Here is a 19866-nt window from a genome sequence, read left to right as displayed (position 1 = left end):
TTAATTAATTAAATAAATGGATTGAGTCATTAAGTCGAACACTTTATATACTACACCTGCTTCCTCAATCTCCTGCAAGAAATCCTGGAGGAAATTAATAATCCTCCTCTCACTTCTTTCCTTGTTTGTCCCCTTTTCACTGAACTGTGGCTCGCAGTTCATCATCATAAAATCAGCATCAGGCTATAAAAACATTAAATAAATATTTTCACAATGACAATGAAAAAAGACAATATTCTATTTATTAAAACATTAAAAATTGACTACATTTACTTACTTTGGTTATCTTTCCAGGAACAAACAGTGAGTGGCAAGCTTTAGGGTTTGCAACCATCTGACCAACCAAGCCATACAATTCCAAGCCCTTCTTAAGCTGCTGCAGTATTGGAATTAGCCGTGTTGTAGAATGTAGGACAATTGCTCTTTGAATAACACAAAAACATTGATAGGTTTGATAGATTGATTGGTTTTGAGATAGACATTTTTTTTTAATTTACTGTAAATGTTTTTTTTTAATGAAAAGTTTAATACCTAATGATGTTTTCTTTGCTGTCCAAGTTTATGTTGCTGGTGTATCCACAGCTCACAATCTCATCAGCATAGTCCAACAAGGTCTGATCTGTTGAACCTCTGACCTGTGTAATGCATTACTAAATTAGATATTGTGTATTCAATATTACATTTACAAACCTAGTTCAATACCTTTCTAATGAGAAGACGGGATTCAAGATCTGCCACATCCTGCTCAGACAGAGAATGGTAGTCTACTGCTCCTGTGCAGAGGGAGTTGTAGCACCATTCCTTCATAAAAGCAGGAGGTGGGCCACCTTGTGCCAGGCTGACAGCCATTATCTCACCAATAGTTCTGTGTGCAATGTACAATAAAAATCAAGTTAAAAAGGATATGCTTGGATTGAAAAAAATGGTTTAGTTTTGATCAAATAATAAACAACCAAGATGGCTCATCTGTAAAGTAATAACCACCAACCTGAAATTGTCATTATCAATGTCGGTCAAAGAGTATTTGGGATTTTTACCCTGGTTCCCGTCACCTTCAAAGAACCTCTTTTCAATACCTGAAATCATTTCTGTGGGAAATAGCAACATTGTTCCTGATCTATTGGGTTTGTTTTAAGTCAGAATAAAATGGTATGTACAACTAACCAGTCAAAAACTCTTTCCTAAGTGCTCCTGTATCAATGCCAGCCTCTCCAATAAAAACTACTTTCAGAGCACTTGTTGGAGATGCATTTTTTTTCCTTTTCCACTGGAGAATGCCCCTGTCAGGAAGTTCTTCTCTGTCGACACACAGTTGGAATTCTTTTATATTGTCCACCTGTTGTTCCAGGAAGTCCAATACATCTTCCACACTTAAACAAGAGGACAAACGGAGTACAAGATCAGCCAACACTGCCTTATGCAATTTGTAAAGTAAAAAAGAGTTAAATAAAATAAATAATAAAATATAGAATAAACTCATGAAAACAAACCTATTTGGCGTGGATACTGTAGTGTTGGCTTCTGTACTTGGACTTCTGAAATTTGGTACAGTGCTGTAGATAAAACAATATGAAGTTTTAAAAACATACATTACTAGATTATGCATACTATGAATTCACCTCTCTCCACACAGGCTAGCATGGACTGTGATGTCATCAATTGAGAATTATTTGGTGCAAATTGGGCAAAGCACCTGAAATTTTAAATGAACTGTAAATAAATGATTCAGTGTTGAAAAAATGTAAATCAATATGCTGCTTTCATTAATTTGCACCGCATTACTAAGCTTAGAGATAAAATAAATAAGGCCTGGACTCAAGATGGTTTTGACACTGAATAAACAGTGAACAGGTTGGAAGAAGGATGTTAGAAGTGGAAGCCTCCATTTGTTTATGTGCAATATTTACCTTTAACGTATTCTCCACAATACGCAAGTCATCAGAGGACTGCAAATATGAGAAACAGTAATGTTAGTAATGTATATGTTGAGCATCATTTTAATAAAGAAAATGTATATACTCTGTTCTCACATCATCAGTAGTCTCATCAGACTGTTTTCCTTTGCATCTTTTAATGTGCACTGCGAGCATCTGCAAAGGCATCACTTCATTGCACTGATGGCAGGTCTTCTTGGGCATTTTAGAAAAGTGCTTTGAGTCAGCAGGTAGAGGAGAGGTGTCCAATGATTCTTGTAGTGGAACTATATAAAACGTGGCTTTGCCACCAGCTGTGGCTCGCAACGCTCTGACATTATATCCCTCAGCTTCTGGTGGAATGACTGTGAGCTTTCGCCGTCCACTGCCACCTTATTTGTGTTACAAGAGAAAACAGCAAGTACTTTGAAATCAGGTTTTCTGGATTTTTCTATTCATATTCATGTTATACATATTTAGAGCATGACCAAAGACTAAACCAAAACAGTTGGAGACTAAAGAATGAAGTTAAAGTTGTATTAATCAAATAATCAATCAAACAAACCTGTAGCCTTGTGCAAGAGCCACCCTCCAGTCAAACCCTCCATTTTAAAAAACGTCTCTGTTAAAAGCACTGAAATCTTGACAGATGACAAAGAGAAGAGAGGGACAGCGACTGTGTCAGATGAAAAAGGCTTGAATTTGAATGGCAGTTAAAGCACTGTACCTCTGCATGGCCACCATTTTCAGGAAGCATCACTGTTTGTCTCCCCATTCCAGCCTGAAAAAGCTCAAGCTCCTCTGTTGGAAAAGGTGTGTGTGAAGTGTTTTTTGGTAGTAGAAAAAAATTGAAAGGGGTTTCCTTATTATTAATTTTTATCTGATGCTTGGTGGCAGTCAAACACCTTCTTTTGCCCCTGTTGGCACCGGATCTGAAATATCCAGGAAACGATCTATGAAAAGAAAAGAAGATGAGTGAAAAAAAATGTGCGCATTAAACTTTAAACTAGAGAAGAAGTATGTTTACCCACAACAAGATTGTCTGACAGTCATTCATCATATTGTCTTGAAAATACATGTGTGGCATATCTTACAAACCTTGCCATTTCTTGGGGCACTGTTACATTTCTGGGGGCCGGGTGCTCCGTCTCTGGGGGCCTTAAAGAGCTAGAAGCTAAAGTGCCCAGAAGAAAGGACACCAGGTTTCTGGCAGCTGTCTCAACTGCACCTTGACCCTAAATAAATTCAGAATGTAACATTTAAACTTCCTGTAATACAGGCTAGTATCCATGATTCAACTCAATAGAGCTTCATAACAGAATAATAACAAATGAGATGAAAGACATTGTGTGCAATGCAATCATTAGACCTTGTTTTTGTTAAACTTCTACTAAATAAATGTTTTGTTTTTGTTATCCTCGAAGTTAGGTGCCAAATGCTGGGTTCGCTACGTTAGCTTCTGTGATTCGCTGCTCCATCTTTTGTACGTAGAGCAAGTGCATTTTAGTAAGATAGTAATAGTTATTTGTAGGAGCGAAAAGTCTAATTTCAAATAAGCTAGTGTTAGCAACATACGTTATCGGCTAGCCACTGGTTAGCGTGGTAAATATAGTACTTAAACGTCAGGGATTATGAGGGGTTATTAAGTCCTTGACGCAGCATAAAGACCACATAAAAGTCATAAAACAACTTACCTGTGGCTCTGCCTGTTGTTCAGTCGACATTTTTAATTTTTTCGTCTTTTTCCGTCGGTCCGAAGTGAACTGTTAAATGTTCAGAAACACTTGAATGCAACACTTTTCCCGGCACCTCGCTGCCGTTGGTAACCAAACAGCCAATCAGAAACAAGCTTTCTCCGGTCTCTGTGATTGGTCGACTCATTGGCACAAATGAAACGCTGTGTAGAAGTTGAGCGATCGCAAAAAGAAAATCCGAGCGCCCGCAGGAAGATGAAGTTGAGCACTCGTAAAGCAGAAAAAGCGTGCGCAAAGTGAGATTTATTGCATGTAAAATAATTTTTTCTTTGCTCAAACCACTTTATTTTTCGCGCGAGTAAAAATAAAATGCAAACTATCACTTACATACGCGCAAAACATTTTCTAAGATGCTCAAAATGTCTTTCTGCACGCTCAACATAGAGGCACAAATGAAACGCCATAATAATAGCCATTTAAACGTAATGCTATTTTGCTCTGACTCTATTAAACAGATGATGAAACCTTGTTAAGCATACTAGAAATGAGCCCACCGCTCTACTATTTGACTCAGCCAATCAAAATAAGGCAATAAAACACTCGCCAGATTTTACAATATAGTAATCTAGTGTAAGGATCCCCGAGTCGCTATGTTTTATTTTGAAAAGTTAACAGAATATCTTCTCGCATCTGGGTCACGTGATGTTAGCGGTGTTATGGTGAGTAAAACATGCACTTTATACCCGTTTCATGGTGCGTCGGTATTTTACCTGTATCATTTTATTTTGAAGGTATGTTTACACGTTACCATAGGGACCAGAGAACATGCCATGATAAAGACGACAGAGGGGCCGGAGTGGATGTTACTTTCTGTTATGTTTTTGGCGTGATTTTACGAGTACGCTGTGAATGAAGTTGTAAAAGAGTTCACAGTGGGTTCAGGTGTATTGTTATTATATTGAACATACAATAAACAGATTTACGCTGGTCATATCGTTTCTGTATTTATCCGCCACACGCTGCTCCAGTCGCACCGACATTTTCCAGCTCACTATTTTGGTCCGGACATTTCCTACGTGGTGACGTCACACGTTGCAAACGTCAATGTCTTTAAAAAAAAAAAGCGTTTGATTAGTGAAAATAACTTCAATTGTGCGATTGAAGGACACTTTCTACAACATATTTAACATTTCGCCCGGACTGAAATGGTACCTGCACCGTTCCGCGAAATCCTATCTGACATGAAATACTAATAACTGTACTTCTTTAGTTAAGCCACTATGTGGCGTTTGAAGCTCAAGTCAGAGCATTGAGTGCAGTTATTAATCAAAATGTTCCACTTTTGAGAACAGCTCCAGCCCAGATATCAGAGCGACAAACTTTTAATCTGCTGACATGTTGACGGTCAATCTGTAGAGTTAGGTTTTCAATAACTTCTGAATCAGATGCGGTTCTAAAATGAAAACGGAAAGGGTATTGTTAAATGAAAGCATATACATTTAACAACAATAAACCCCACTGTGGTAGTGTGGAAATGTTCTACCTTGGCATTATTTTGAATATCAGTATTATAATCACAAATATCCATTTCTTCTTCATTCTAAATCATAAGTGAATACAACTCTGAATATTTTTAGATGAAAAAACACAATTTTCATAGTTAGTGTTTTCAAATTAATAATACTTTGAAACTGTTATTTGAGAAGTTACAATATCTATAACTCATAGTTTTCATTCATTTTCTGTTGTTCCTCCTCCCACAGTTTGCAAGATGGAAAGTAAGTTCTTATTTACGAACCTTAAAACACATGTGACATGTTAGTACATTTTAAATATGTATTTGAAGTGTATATTACTAACATAATGTTCAAGCTTTAATATATTCTATTGAACATAGAATGCACTAATCTTGTTTAAAAAAAATGAATCATGACAGTTGGGTGCCGTTTCTGACCACATACAATGTTATGGAGACAAATGAAAGAGTCCAGAAATCAATACACGTATGTTCATGAAATATAATGTTACTATCCTAATGTACAGTTTCCCATGCCTTTAACAGGAATGGTCATTTCAAAATTGTTGAATTGATGCGAATACTTTTCGGTCTTAAATGTCACTGTAATCAGGAAAAGAGCTTCACCTTAACTTTTTTTCCCCACTACATGGTTCTCTGGGTGAAATGTAGACAACTTGATATATATTTAATGTGTATTGTTCAAATGCAACCAATGTATAGCATGAAAGCATCTTGTACTTACCAGTGTTGTATGTAATTCTGAACTTCTGCTTGTGATGATGATCACATTTCACCCTGAAGAAGTCTCCACAACTGTGAAAATCTATCGATATCAGAACACACTTCTAAGTTAGAAATTCATCTTATATAGGCAAGTTCCAGAGTACAAAGATACAAAATATGCGTTGATACGCCTCCCCCACTGCTTCTTTACAATAAAGAGAATGGAAAGTTTGTGTCTGTAATATTTAGAATCTTTGGAACATCAGGTATGGCAGAAGGGGGGAGGGGGGTTTTTGATAGAGACCTACAATTCTGGCTGCACTGTACACTAATTTATAATCTAGCCCTTGCTTGTTTAAAAGAAAGAGGGAGTACTTTACTCTCACAGGTGTCAGGACACCATCTTTCATCTGCATGAGGTCGACTGAGATCTACGTGGAAACACAGAAGACTTATTGTTTAGTGTTAATCGTGTTCATCTTTGATGCTGTTTTATAGATGATTAAAACATTCATACATTTTTCCATTATTTTTACTGTACGTCCTTTATGTGGAAACCCCCGAAATCAAGATTACCAATGCATTAGTAAAACATGAGGTTTTTTTTCTAGTGTTTTCACGTTTGTATTGTCTTTAGGATTTGATTAAAACATAATTGAGTGAATGGTTTCCTGTTAAATAAGTTGTTTCTCTTTTCAAAACGGCTGTGAACACAGAGCACTGATGAAAGCAGTGATTTACTGTAAACGTTAGTGGGAGGGGTCGTAAAAAAAAGGTTCTTTCCCTGGATGAAGGAAATTCTTGTGGACGAAGTAGAAATGAGACTTGAGTCTTGAATCAGTGATATTAGTGTATTGAAGAAAAAGTAGATTACAAGAATCTCTGGTACAACAATCGCTGCAGAGAGATCTCTTTCGCCTCATGGGGGCACGTTATCTATAAGAGGAGACATTAAAAAGGAGTGTTCTGTCCTTCACTTATTCTTCCGAGGATAACTGTAACTCTATAGTTGCATATATATGAGAGTTTCCTTAAGGGATGCGTTTTGTTCCTCCTGTGAACCTTTAGCTTTGCACAAATTATTATTAGTAGAGTATCTTAAGAAAATATATAAAAAATATAAGATATTATAGGGTAACGATTTATGGTGGAAGTTCAGTCTAGTTTTTTGTGGTTCTTTTTTTTTACATTTTCAATACAGACAGACACTTTATTAATACCTGAAGGAGAAATTCTATTGTCCACCAGCAATGACACAAATCATATATACAAACCATAAATACATACAAAGCATACAAAACACATGCATACATAATTAAAAGGTCGCCAATATGAACATACAGAACATAGATACACAACTGTATATTCATGTTGTACTTCTCAAAACTGTAAACCTATTTCTTAATTTCCTTTCGTGAATAGACTGAACACATGGCCATTGAGCCGAAATGCAGTGACTTACTGTAAATGGGTGAGGGAGGGAGGGAGGGAGGGAGGGAGGCGCGTGCGTAATACTTTCACTTTCGACTGTGAGGTCCGCAAAACGGTGTGCTATATATATTGAGCAACTCGTCCTCCTCATCAAACTTCATAACCTTCTCAACGTGACAACATGGACCCTCTGAGCGGCAGACAGGAGATCGCACAGGAGCTGGGTGAGTCTGAACTTCATTACCAGCTTCAGATGTTCGACACACGTTTGGTTTTAACGGAGGAAGAGTGAGTTTTGACTTCGAAAAGCACAGTCAATTATTTTGGCCATTTCATTTTTTTTTTTATTCAAACTCAAACATCACCTCACTTTACTTCTGTTACAGGAATTACAGCGGAGCAGCTGAGGGCTCTGCAGGAACACGAGAACGACGGTAAATAATATTTTTTTAGTCGCACAAATCATCTACACAATAAAAAAAAATGTATAAACTGTTTTTTTCAGATTAGAAATGACTATATGTCTGACATCGAGCTGGGATACAATGATATTTAAAAACTCCAAACACACAAATTCAGTCATGAAACTGTTAAAAAAAAAAATCCTCTGCTGCCTGTTTAGAAAGATTGTTCAACGAGCTGTTTCTCATTTTTGCAATTCCTAATCTGACAGGAGAGGTGTCATATTTTACATATGGTAATACTTGTTATTATTCAATTTATAACGTTTTTGTGATATCTTATTATGTTAAAGTGATAGTTCACCCACAAAAAAAATTAACGAGTCTGTATTTTAAGCTTGTTTGTGGCAGAAGTTTAAAGATCAACCAGCTATATGGACCGGAAATACTCTGGTTAAATATCGTTTGTGCTAGACAGTAGACAATTCCTCTTTTGAAGGTTTTGTCAGGAGAGAGAGCAGATCAAGAGAGATTGAATCCAAGTTCAAATGGAGCTTGAGAGAATGGAATACACAGACGAGCAGTATATTTTTGATGTTTTTAAGTGTCTTTTTGGAGGAAGATAAAGATGAAGTGTCATTCATCTCATTCAAATAGATAGAATACATTTTTACAATTTTAACATGCGCGCACGCACGCACACACACACACATACACACTCTCTCTGGCCGCTTTCCTAGTCTAACATTTTCTCTCAGGCTCATGGAGCTTGTGATGGTCGACTGACTGTTCTTGTTGGTTCCACAGAGACTTTTGAGACCAACGAGCAGGTGACGAGGATCGTGCTGGTGGGGAAGACTGGCAACGGGAAGAGCACGACCGGAAATGTCATCTTGGGTGGGAACTACTTCCAGGCCAAGTTCAGCCCAATATCGTTGACCGTCAACTGCTCCAAGGCCAAAGCTGTGGTGGACGGACAAATGGTGGCCATCATCGACACCCCGGGGCTCTTTGACACCAGGTACGGTCTTGGCCAGACCACCCAGGACATCCGTCAGTGCATTGGCTACTCCTCTCCTGGACCGCACATCTTCCTCGTGGTCATCAGGCTGGGGAGGTTCACCGATGAAGAGCGTCAGTCAGTGCAGAAGATTCAAGAAATCTTCGGCCCAGCAGCCAACAAGTATAGCATGGTGCTGTTCACTCATGGTGACCAGCTTGAAGGAAGCTTCGAAGATTTCTTCAGGGAGAGCAAAGAGCTTCAGGACCTGGTGTCCAGGTGCAACGGGCAGTACCAGGTGTTCAACAACAAATCAAAAGATAGATCCCAAGTCACCGAGCTGCTCCAGAAGATCCGTACAATTGTGTTGAGAAACGGTGGGCACCACTACACCAACAGAATGTACCAGGAAGCAGAGAAAGCCATCGAAATGCAAAAGCAGAAGATCCTGGCAGCGAAGGCAGAGAAGATCCGCCAGGAGAGAGAGCAGATCAAGAGAGAGATTGAATCCCAGTTCAAAATGGAGCTTGAGAGAATGGATGCCCAGATGAAAGCAGAGCAGGAGCGTGAGAGGAAAAGGATGAATGATGAGATGAACAAGGAGAAGGCTATGGTGCAGGAGATGAGAGAGGAGCAGGATAGACAGAGAGCGCTGGACCTGAAGAAGATGGAGGAGGCTAGGAAGATGCTGGAGGAGCAGATGAACAAAGAAATGAGCGAGAAGATGCAGGAGCTTGCGAAGCAGTACGAGGAGCAAGCCAGGAACGAAGCGGAGAGCTGCAACTTCGTCTTTGTCAAACTTATTGAGGCGATCAAAAGGATTTTTCTGAGGTGAAATAATGTTTAAATTTTTAAACAACCATAGTGAAGGTCCAAATACTAAATGATCTTCCTGTTATCTGACCCACTTATACTTTTTAAATCTCTTACAATAAATATTCTTCTTCTGATGTTTGTGCGTTATTTCATCGTTCATGGCTGACGGTAAAGAATAGAGTACGTGGTTGTGGTAAACGGGTTTCTGGGGTCTTGACAAGGTGAACAGGAAGTGGATGTTTCCTGTCTACAGAAAAATCTTCAACTCTCTTGTTGAGATAAACAGAAAAATGTTCTTCATAGCCTCCCAGTTCTAATGTTGCAACCCTCGAGACATTTTCTATCGTATCCATAACTTTTGAGTATTTTAGACTTAAACCATGATAAATAAAACCCTTTTTTGATGTCTGTCTATCTAAATATATTTGTTTCTCACTCATTCAACCCCCCCCCTTGTTATTTTATTCCATTCATATTTCTCTCATCGTGACAAATAACAGCATGACTAGATGAAGGCCTGGTGGAGACTTGCTGTGATGCATTAATTAAAATACTCTCTATGTTGGCTCTCTCTCACTCCAAAGTGTCTTTGTGGGAACGTGATACCATCAAATGCAAAATTAAGACAATATATTATGTATACTGTGAAAAATATGTGAGTGCGTGTTTGTGAGTGTGGAGACAGTAGAGTTACTTTTACTTGTGATTATTTCGAACCATTAGTGATTATATTGCAGCGACCCCCACAGTTCACGAGTGGTTACCGCACTCAATATATAGTTTTTTAATTATCTACATTTTTAAAGTGTGAATTTAATATGGAAGAGTTGGGGTTTTTCTAGTTACAAATTCATTCTTGTTATTGTAATTGTAGTATGGTTGTAAATATCTAACTTTATTATTGCCTGTGTTGTGTCTAAAACGCTGGTAATAAAAGTTTCTGATTCTGAGTATAGCACAATTTTATTTACTTTAGACTAATGGATTTAGTTAAACAAAGAGTCCACTAGATGGGAGAATAAAAACAAGAAACAAGAACAAAATATGATTGTTGAGAAATCTTAATATTTTGTGCAACACTAAATGCTACTTTATTTGTATTTTGCGATTTCTAAAGACTTGTTTTTGTCATACAGTTAACCAAAGTCACTGTTTGGAGTCTACTATTCTCTGTTATAATTTGTTAAAAAAAAGAAGATCATAAGGTATTCACTTATTGTGAATTGTCTCGACATTGTCCTGCCACTGGGCCAAGGTGGTCTTCGACAAAGTGTGCAACTCCTCCACGCTATAATCCAAGTCTTTTTCGTGCAAGTCGCTTTGTCATCCATTTATTTGTTTGTATGTTGTCCCCTATTCAAGAACCTATGGCGATGGGCGAGCGCGAAGCGGCAGGTCTGGGTATCTGAGCAGCCCTTTTTAGGATAGCAGTCCAACAAAAAATACATAGCCACATTTCAAACACTCATATAACAACACAAAAGACAGATTATTCTAATAGCAGCCATCTTTGGAACAGACTTGTTTGCTTGTTGTGTTGTATTAAGAGACTTAAATCAATGAGCACAAGACCAAAAATATTTTACACTAAAATGTTTTTTTCTCAGACCTCAAACGTGAGCTGGACTTTGGTGACTAAATATTTTAAAGACCTTCAATTTTTGTCACGACAAAAATCACACTAAAGTATAAGACTGTGAAACCGCTGATTGTAGGTTGACATGTATTAAATATTTCCAAAACATATAACACAAGTTTGATTCAGTGGAAAGTGAATCTACATTGATCAATTGAGTTTCGTTCCCAGTAATAAATAATACAAATTTAAGTGGTACTTTTTCCAAGTAATCATAAAATGCTTTCTTCTTAAGTTAAGTTATAAAATCTATAGTAAAACACACAAATTTAACACCGAATTCTAAAAACTTAAAATACACCATAGTCTACACACACTAATGTCCATTGTCCTTTATCTTTTAAGTTTTGTTAAAATTTGTATAAAGGTAATTTCAAGATTCAAAGCGTTTATTGTCATAGATACTACATACCATGAAATTCTTCCTTTGTACTCCCAACAAAAGTGCACAGTATAAAAAGAGTTTTTCAGTCTCGTTCTTCTGCACTTCACACTCCTGTACCTGCGACCTGAGGGCAGGAGTGTGAACAGTCCGTGCAGGGGGTGGGTGAATCACCATCATGCAACGTGTTCTCCAAAGTTTACAAACGACAATACAAATGATGAACCAATACAAGTGTTTTTGTTCTTGTGGCATGTTCGAAAAGACTCAAAAATATACATTTCAACAAAACAAAAAGGTATTTATGATTGAAATTCTTAATTTGTAATTTGTGATTTTATTATTCAATTCAAATCAATTATCCCATTTTCTAAGTTCTTCTATGACCTCTTTTTCTTTTTTGTTCCAGTTCTTCTCGTAGTTACATACATTAGAATACGTGATTCCAAAAATACAAAAGTTAATTTTGGTTTTTTATATTATTTTTTGGTTTATTTATTTATTTCACCAAACCACACACTCTCGGTTTTGTTTTGGTTGAATTTAGCTTCAGAGGCTTTTCCGTAATTACATAGATGTTCATTTATAATGTCCAATTCTGTTTGGTTATTCACGACTACAACAATGTCATGTGCGTACGCCATTATTACTACTCTCTCTCCGTTAGTTGTGGTGGTTCCTTTTAACCTTAGGTCTTCTATAATTCGTCTCAAGAGAGGGTTAATAGCAAGGACGTACAATGCTGCAGAGGGGGCACCACTCTGATGGTGTGTTATCCTGACAGGTAGCCAAGACCCTGGAACAGGTCACTGTAGTTTTTCATCATCTCATCATAGTCGAGGTCATCATCAGTTTCCACCACTAGCACTCTCTTAACCAGGTTCAGTCTCTCACATGCCTTTAAACCTAGTATGGGCTGCACATTCTTTGACACTACGATGAATGTTCTTTGTCTTTGTGCATCACTTTAACCACGCATTTTCCTTTCCAAGTGTTTGTGCTCCTGAGTAGCCACTTTCACTTTAGTTTCATGTATTTTCGGTCTGGGTCTGATTTTCTTGAACTCTGCTTCTGAAATGATGTTCGGTGGGCACCAGTATCCAATTTAACCTCCACGTACGTGTCATTTACTTTGAGTTTCATCATTCAATCCTTTTTTTCCATTTTGTTTTCTGTCACAGCATCTACATAGAATTCCTCTGTGTCATCTTCATCCACTGTCTGGTCTTTGCTTTGTTTTGGGGTTGGATTTCTGCAACGCCGAGCATAATGTTTATTTTTGTTACAGTTGTTGCATGTTTTACCATAAGCTGGGCATTTTTTAGGAGGATATTGCATGCCACACCGACTACAGGTCCTTTCTTTACTGTATCCTCATGATTTCGATTTCTGTTTATTTTCTGAGACAGCACTTTTCCCTCTCTGTGTTTTTATTTACAGCATCTACTTTGCAGCCATCCCTTAACAGTGATTTTGCTTGAACTTTCACTACTTCTGCTGCTCTGCATAGTTTCATTGCTTTTTACAGGTCTTGATTTTCTTCTCTCAATGGACGTTCTCTTAAACCATTATCAGGAATCCCACACACCAGTCTGTCTTTTATCAAAGAGTCAGTCAATTCTCTGACTCACATGTTTTGCTTTCATTACATAGTTCTGTCACATACTGATCAATTGTCTCTCTGTGCGCATGTGAAGAATCTTTGCCTCTCAAATATCACATTTGTATGTAAACAAGCAGTCCCGCGTGTACAACTCGACTTGCTCTGGTCACGGTCTCTCGACGCCCCCTTGTGTCCGGAGTTATAAGAAAAAGAAAACATCAGTTACTTAAACCAGGCAAACCTATATATGCTGTTATCGTTACAGCTGGCTGAGTCGTTCGCTGACGCCGAGGGTTCAGTGAGTCTTAGAATCCCTCCCACCGGTGTAGGTACAAATTTAGTCCCCCCGACAAATGTAGTCCCCCCACTTCCTACCTGATGACGTCACACACGGCATATGCCAACGTCTCTTTAAAATATTTTTTATGGGTTAAAGAAACGTCAACAGAACGTTTACATTATACTTTTTACCACACATAAAACATTTATATTGACAAAAAGACGATCTTCGTCAACATAATCACTTTCCGTTCTTTCATTTCGAGTGCTGTGTCTCAAATCGCATACTAATCTTAGTATGCTAGAAGTTAGTATGCATCAGTTTAGTATGCATACTAACTAGTACGCAAATTCTCCGCAGATAGTATGTCTCAAATCAAACCCTGAAGCTAAACACTAACCGGAAATCACATGACAGCTTCTTCTTCTACTTCTATTTAACGATGTTTCAAGCAGCTGTTTGAACGCTTTCGCCGACACCTGCTGGCAGCACGTATTGCAACTTTGGAAAAAGAAATAAAGAAAAAATATGAAAATCTAAATAATCGTGAGATATTTAAGCTGGTATCAGCAGCGAAGACGTGTTTATCCTCCTACTGCTGCTGAAAATACACATTTAAGTATATGCATATATATGCATTTATATATGACGTAACTTCCGTTTAAAACGTCACTAAAATGGCGGCTGTTTAGTATGGTTAGTGTCCATCGAACCATGCTAGTTTTGTGGGCGTGTTAGTATGCCAATTTAGTATGCATGGCGCACTAAATTTCGCATACTAAGAATTGAGACGCACTAACGTACTAAAAATACTAACTTTTAGTACGCTAGTATGCGATTTGAGACACAGCACTGGTCTGACGACACACGTGACTTTGAGACCAACAGAAGGGTCCACGCTACATGTGACGAAGCCGCTGATTGGCTGAAGCTGTTTTACTAATAATAAAGCACAACTGTACAATGAAATAAAAATCATTCGAGTTCCGAAATAATTCGCTTTTCAAATAAAAAAAATGTTAGAATATTCCCCTTTCAATAACTTGTCTGTAGTTCGGATCATAAACACCTCAGTAATTATTTAGGTTTCGATTTTTTTAAAATCAATTAAATCAATTATTAAATGTACATATGCCCACTTTATTGAACGAGTCATTTTTTTTAATTGTCATATTTGTATAACGTATGCACTACAAAAAAAGAATCGCGTTTTTTTAACACTACCGGTAATAAACATTTTTCTAATTTTCATACCATTGAGATTTGTTCTCTAAACATAATACTGTTGGAATATACCCTCCTATATTGCTTTTTGTTCTCAATTGTAAACGGGCTTGTAGAACAATGGGGAAACATGTTTAGGCTGATTATTCCAGTTGCATAATACGTACAATTCTAACAGATAAGTCTGTTTATTTACACTGCAACACAAACAAATGACAGAAACAATGATAAAATGACAACAACATTTAATAATTACGTTTTTCAATAATATGACAACAAATCTCAATAGTATGGAAATTAGAAAATGTTTATTGCCAGTGGTGTTAAAAAAACACGATTCTTTTTTGTAGTGCATACATTATACAAATATGACAATTAAAAGAAATGACTCGTTTAATAAAGTGGGCATATGTACATTTAATAATTGATTTAATTGATTTTAAAAAAATCGAAACCTAAATAATTACTGAGGTGTTTATGATCCGAACTACAGACAAGTTATTGAAAGGGGAATATTCTAACATTTTTTTTATTTGAAAAGCGAATTATTTCGGAACTCGAATGATTTTTATTTCATTGTACAGTTGTGCTTTATTATTAGTAAAACAGCATCAGCCAATCAGCGGCTTCGTCACATGTAGCGCGGACCCTTCCGTTGGTCTCAAAGTCACGTGTGTCGTCAGACCAGGAAATGAAAGAACGGAAAGTGATTATGTTGACGAAGATCATCTTTTTGTCAATATAAATGTATTATGTGTGGTAAAAAGTATCATGTAAACGTTCTGTTGACGTTTCTTTAACCCATAAAAAATATTTTAAAGAGACGTTGGCATATGCCGTGTGTGACGTCATCACGTAGGAAGTGGGGGGACTAAATTTGTATGGGGGACTAAATTTGTACCTACACCGGCACCGGTCGCGGCTGAGCTCAACCGAACTGAGAAAGGAACGAATTAGTTCATGCAATGATTTGGTTCAGTACATTCAATCAAAAGATCGTCCACTCGATAAATAAATCGTTCGCGAGTGACAAAACAGGGTAATAAAAAAGCACTGACCGACGAATACAAAAGTAAATACAATAAACAACTGTAACTATAATGCGTTGATTTGCATGAGGAAGGAGATCCACTATTACCATAACTGATGTTTAAAATTATATTTAAAATAGATGAACCTAATCATGTGTTCACCTGCCCTTTTGGAAATTATTCCCCTTGTCCGGACATTTCCATATAAAAGCAGATCCAGTAAAAAGAGCGATAAAAATAAAAAACTCTTTTGTGTATTCATACACGCTCATGAAATATAAATAATAATTTGACCATGTTACATAAATTGAACCTAATTGGACCGTTAAGACATAAACTATACACAAAGCCCCTCTAACTATTGAGAAGCAAATCAGCCCACCACTTTTTGAAGCAGCCAATCAGGATAAGGAAACCACACACTCGCCGGTGCAGCAGCACGTATATAAGAATGTCCGCTGAGCTGAAGCCAGTCACTCGGTATCGACCCTCGTCATCATGCCTGATCCAGCCAAGCCCGCGCCCAAGAAGGGCTCCAAGAAAGCCGTCACCAAGACCGCCACCAAAAGCGGCAAAAAGAGGAGGAAGTCCAGGAAGGAGAGTTACGCCATCTACGTGTACAAGGTGTTGAAGCAGGTCCACCCCGACACCGGCATCTCCTCCAAGGCCATGGGCATCATGAACTCGTTCGTCAACGACATCTTTGAGCGCATCGCCGGAGAAGCGTCTCGCTTGGCTCACTACAACAAGCGCTCCACCATCTCTTCCCGGGAGATCCAGACCGCTGTGCGTCTGCTGCTGCCCGGTGAGCTGGCCAAGCACGCCGTGTCTGAAGGCACCAAAGCTGTCACCAAGCTACACCAGCTCCAAGTAAACCTCGCTCCTACAACCCAACGGCTCTTTTCAGAGCCACTCACTCCATCTCCTGAGCTTTCGTCGTTTGTGTTAACAATGTAGCCAACAATGTAATTAAGTGTAATTATGGTTGGTATAGGTTATGGATTATCTATAAATTTACCAGATTAATTTTCTCTTGAGTATGCCAGTAGAGCCTCATGGGCTGAAATGTTGTAAGTAGTGATGGGCACGGCAGTTCTTTTGAGTGTACTGAATCACTAGAATCAGTTCATTAAAATGATTCGTTCAAAAGATTTGTTCAGTTCGTTCATTCACCAAATCAATAACTGTGCTTATGGAGCCCTGACTGCAATTTCTTCTACTTCCTGAACGCAGCCAAACAATCCGTTACTAGTTTTAATGATTCAGACCCGAGGTTCACTGCACTTCAGGGACAATGCAACAACAACAAAAAAAAGACGCCCGGTGCGTTCACGGACAAGGACGAGTGACATTCGAATTAGCAAATAGAGAAGATCTTGAGGTGTGTTCACAGCCGAACTTGAATCCTCGTTCACTGACCGAATCCCTGACGCGCGAATCACCGGTAGAGAATCCTTTTCACTGAACGAATCTTTTGAGAATCCCCAGATGAGACACCTCGTTCACTCACTGACCGAATCTTTTGAGAATCCCCGGATGAGACACCTCGTTCACTCACTGACCGAATCTTTTGAGAATCCCCGGATGAGAAACCTCGTTCAGTCACACTGAATCTTTTGAGAATCCCCGGATGAGACCTCGTTCAGTCACTGACCGAATCTTTTGAGAATCCCCGGATGAGACACCTCGTTCAGTCACACTGAATCTTTTGAGAATCCCCGGATGAGACCTTGTTCAGTCACTGACCGAATCTTTTGAGAATCCCCGGATGAGAATCACCGGATGAGAATCCTCGTTCAGTCAAAATAAAACAAAAATAATAATAATAATTAAATGTAATATAAACTTAAATGCAATCAACAATAAATTAAAAAGTAAAAACAAATATTAAAATAAGAAATCCTTTAAAACTAAATGTTCTGTAGCGGAGTCCCTCTCTCCCTCCTCAGTCCCTCCCTCCCCGCACCCACGAGTAGCTGCGTCGTTCGCTGACGCCGAGGATTCAGCGAGTCATAGAATCATAGAATCATCATCATCATATGGTCTGAAGAAGCTGAGGAAGCTCTGAGGGTCTGCTTTGAGACCACGGACTGGAGCATCTTCAGTGAGTCCCACAAGGAGGATATTGACGGTCTAACCACATGTGTCACGGACTACATCAACTACTGGGTGGAGAGCATTGTGCCAACCAGAACTGTACGATGCTTCTCCAACAAAAAACCCTGGATTAATCCTGATATAAAGGCTCTCTTAAAGGAGAAGAAGAGAGTCTTTAGGTCAGGAAACAAAGAGGATCTGAGGGCAGTTCAGAAGGAGCTCAGAAGAAAGATCAGGGAGGGAAAGGAGAGGTACAGGAGGAAGATGGAAGAGAGTCTGGCCAATAACAACACCAGAGATGTCTGGAGAGGTTTGAAATCCATATCCGTACATCAGACCAGGCTCTCTGTAGCGGCGGGGGATCAAAATTGGGCTGACAACTTAAACAGTTTTACCTGCTCCTCCCCCCGAGCTTGTATTGTTTCAGCCCCCCCGCTGACTCCACAGGGGACAATGCCCCCCCACCCCAGCCTGTCCCTCACACCTCTCCAGGTGAGAAATCTGCTCAAGAGAACCAGGACAACAAAGGCCCCTGGACCAGACGGCATCGGTGGCAAAGTACTCAGGACGTGCTCTGACCAGTTATGGGAAATTGTTGGACTTCTGTTCAACATGAGCTTGACCCTGGGAAGAGTTCCACTACTGTGGAAGACGTCCTGTGTGGTACAGGTGGCGAAGACTCAGCACCCTAAGGATCCCAGCTGCTACAGACCTGTGGCCTTGACATCCCACCTTATGAAGGCTCTGGAGCGGCTGGTCCTTGGTTACCTGAGTCCTCTGGTGCGCTCCTCCATGGATCCGTTGCAGTTTGCCTACCAACCTGACATCGGCGTGGAGGCGCCATCATCTTCCTTCTCCACCGAGCACTTTCTCACCTGGAGTCGCCTTGAAGCACTGTGAGGATCCTTTTCCTGGATCTAAGCAGTGCTTTCAATACCATCAGGTCAGACATCCTGAGGGACAAGCTGGAGCTGTCTGGAGCGGACACTCACCTCACCAACCGTCCACAGTTCGTGAGGACCCGGGATGTTGTTTTGAAGACTCTACTGTGCAGTGTAGGGGTCCCCCAGGGAACAGTGTTGGCACCGGTCTCCCACCAGTCACCTGCAAAAGTTCTCGGACGACTCCGCCATCGTCGGCCTCATTAAGGACGGGGATGACGGGTCGTACCGGGGACTTGTCCAGGACTTTGCTGACTGGTGCCTGGAAAACCACCTCCAGATCAACTCCAGCAAAACTAAGGAGTTGATTGTGGATTTCCGGCGGTGTCCCTCCATCTCCCCCTCACCACTGAACATCCGGGGACAGGACATTGAGATTGTCACGTCTTACAAGTTCCTGGGTGTTCACCTCAACAACCGCCTGGACTGGGTGGATAACACTGCTGCTCTTTATAAAAAAGGGCGGAGTAGACTCTACCTGCTCCGGAGGTTGAGGTCGTTTGGTGTCCGGGGGCCACTCCTGAAGTCATTCTATGACTCAGTAGTGGCCTCTACCATCTTCAACGGTGTGGTCTGCTGGGGGAGCAGCATGACAGCAAAGGATAGGGCTAAACTGGACAGCCTTATTAAGAGGGCCGGTTACGTCCTAGGGCGCCCCCTGGATCCTGTGGAGGAAGTGTCTGGGAGGAGGATACAGTGCAAGCTGGCCTCCATGAGGAAGAACTTATCTCACCCTCTCCAGCACACACTGAGGGCATTGAGGAGCTCCATCAGTGATAGGATGCTCCATCCCCGGTGTGTGAGGGAGAGGTACCGCAGGTCCTTCCTCCCTGCTGCCATCAGACTCCACAACAAGAACACACGAAGACTGCACCTTTCTTGTTATTTTTGTAAATATGATTGTGTATATATAATATAGTGCAGATTTATTTTCTATTTTATTTGGATTTTCTTTTTCTTTTTATTATTTTATTTCTGGGTGTTTTATTTTTATTAATTTATTTTTATTAATTAATTAATTAATTAATTAATTTTTTTTTGGTATATTGCTCTTGCTGTTGTTAAACCGAATTTCCCCTCGCGGGACAAATAAAGGTTTCTGATTCTGATATCATGATAATCATCATCATAGAATCCTCCCACCGGCACGATCGCGGCTGAGTGACTTCAACTGA

General features: G+C 39.5%; 1 protein-coding gene, 1 long non-coding RNA gene and 1 pseudogene across 2 annotated transcripts; 2 read left to right on the top strand and 1 right to left on the bottom strand.

Annotated features, from left to right (window-relative positions):
* Positions 1-2110: 2110 nt before the first annotated feature.
* Positions 2111-3044, bottom strand: LOC148088844 (uncharacterized). Its single transcript, XR_015712904.1, has 4 exons — positions 3012-3044; positions 2641-2866; positions 2479-2554; positions 2111-2305 (listed from the first exon to the last, which is right to left on the bottom strand). It is a non-coding gene; the product is annotated as an uncharacterized LOC148088844 (long non-coding RNA).
* Positions 3045-7376: 4332 nt separating this feature from the next.
* On the top strand, positions 7377-9631 carry LOC148088843 (GTPase IMAP family member 9-like). Its single transcript, XM_087800354.1, has 3 exons — positions 7377-7504; positions 7667-7714; positions 8489-9631. The coding sequence occupies exons 1-3, from the start codon at positions 7462-7464 to the stop codon at positions 9514-9516; spliced, it is 1119 nt and encodes a 372-aa protein (XP_087656480.1). The 5' UTR covers positions 7377-7461; the 3' UTR covers positions 9517-9631.
* Positions 9632-16151: 6520 nt separating this feature from the next.
* LOC148088842 (histone H2B-like) lies at positions 16152-16527 on the top strand (annotated as a pseudogene).
* The last annotated feature ends 3339 nt before the right edge of the window (positions 16528-19866 follow it).

This window comes from Callionymus lyra, chromosome 1 (genome assembly GCF_982586985.1).
Source record: "Callionymus lyra chromosome 1, fCalLyr1.hap1.1, whole genome shotgun sequence".
Classification (NCBI taxonomy): Eukaryota; Metazoa; Chordata; class Actinopteri; order Syngnathiformes; family Callionymidae; genus Callionymus; species Callionymus lyra.
This window is presented reverse-complemented; position numbering and strand designations above follow the sequence as displayed.

What these genes read in the sequence shown, in the direction of transcription:
- LOC148088843 (XM_087800354.1), top strand. Translation starts at nt 7,462, where the DNA reads ATGGACCCTCTGAGCGGCAGACAGGAGATCGCACAGGAGCTGG. An exon ending in GGAGATCGCACAGGAGCTGG is followed by an intron (nt 7,505 to 7,666) that starts GTGAGTCTGAAC and finishes CTTCTGTTACAG; the next exon opens with GAATTACAGCGGAGCAGCTG. An exon ending in GCAGGAACACGAGAACGACG is followed by an intron (nt 7,715 to 8,488) that starts GTAAATAATATT and finishes TTGGTTCCACAG; the next exon opens with AGACTTTTGAGACCAACGAG.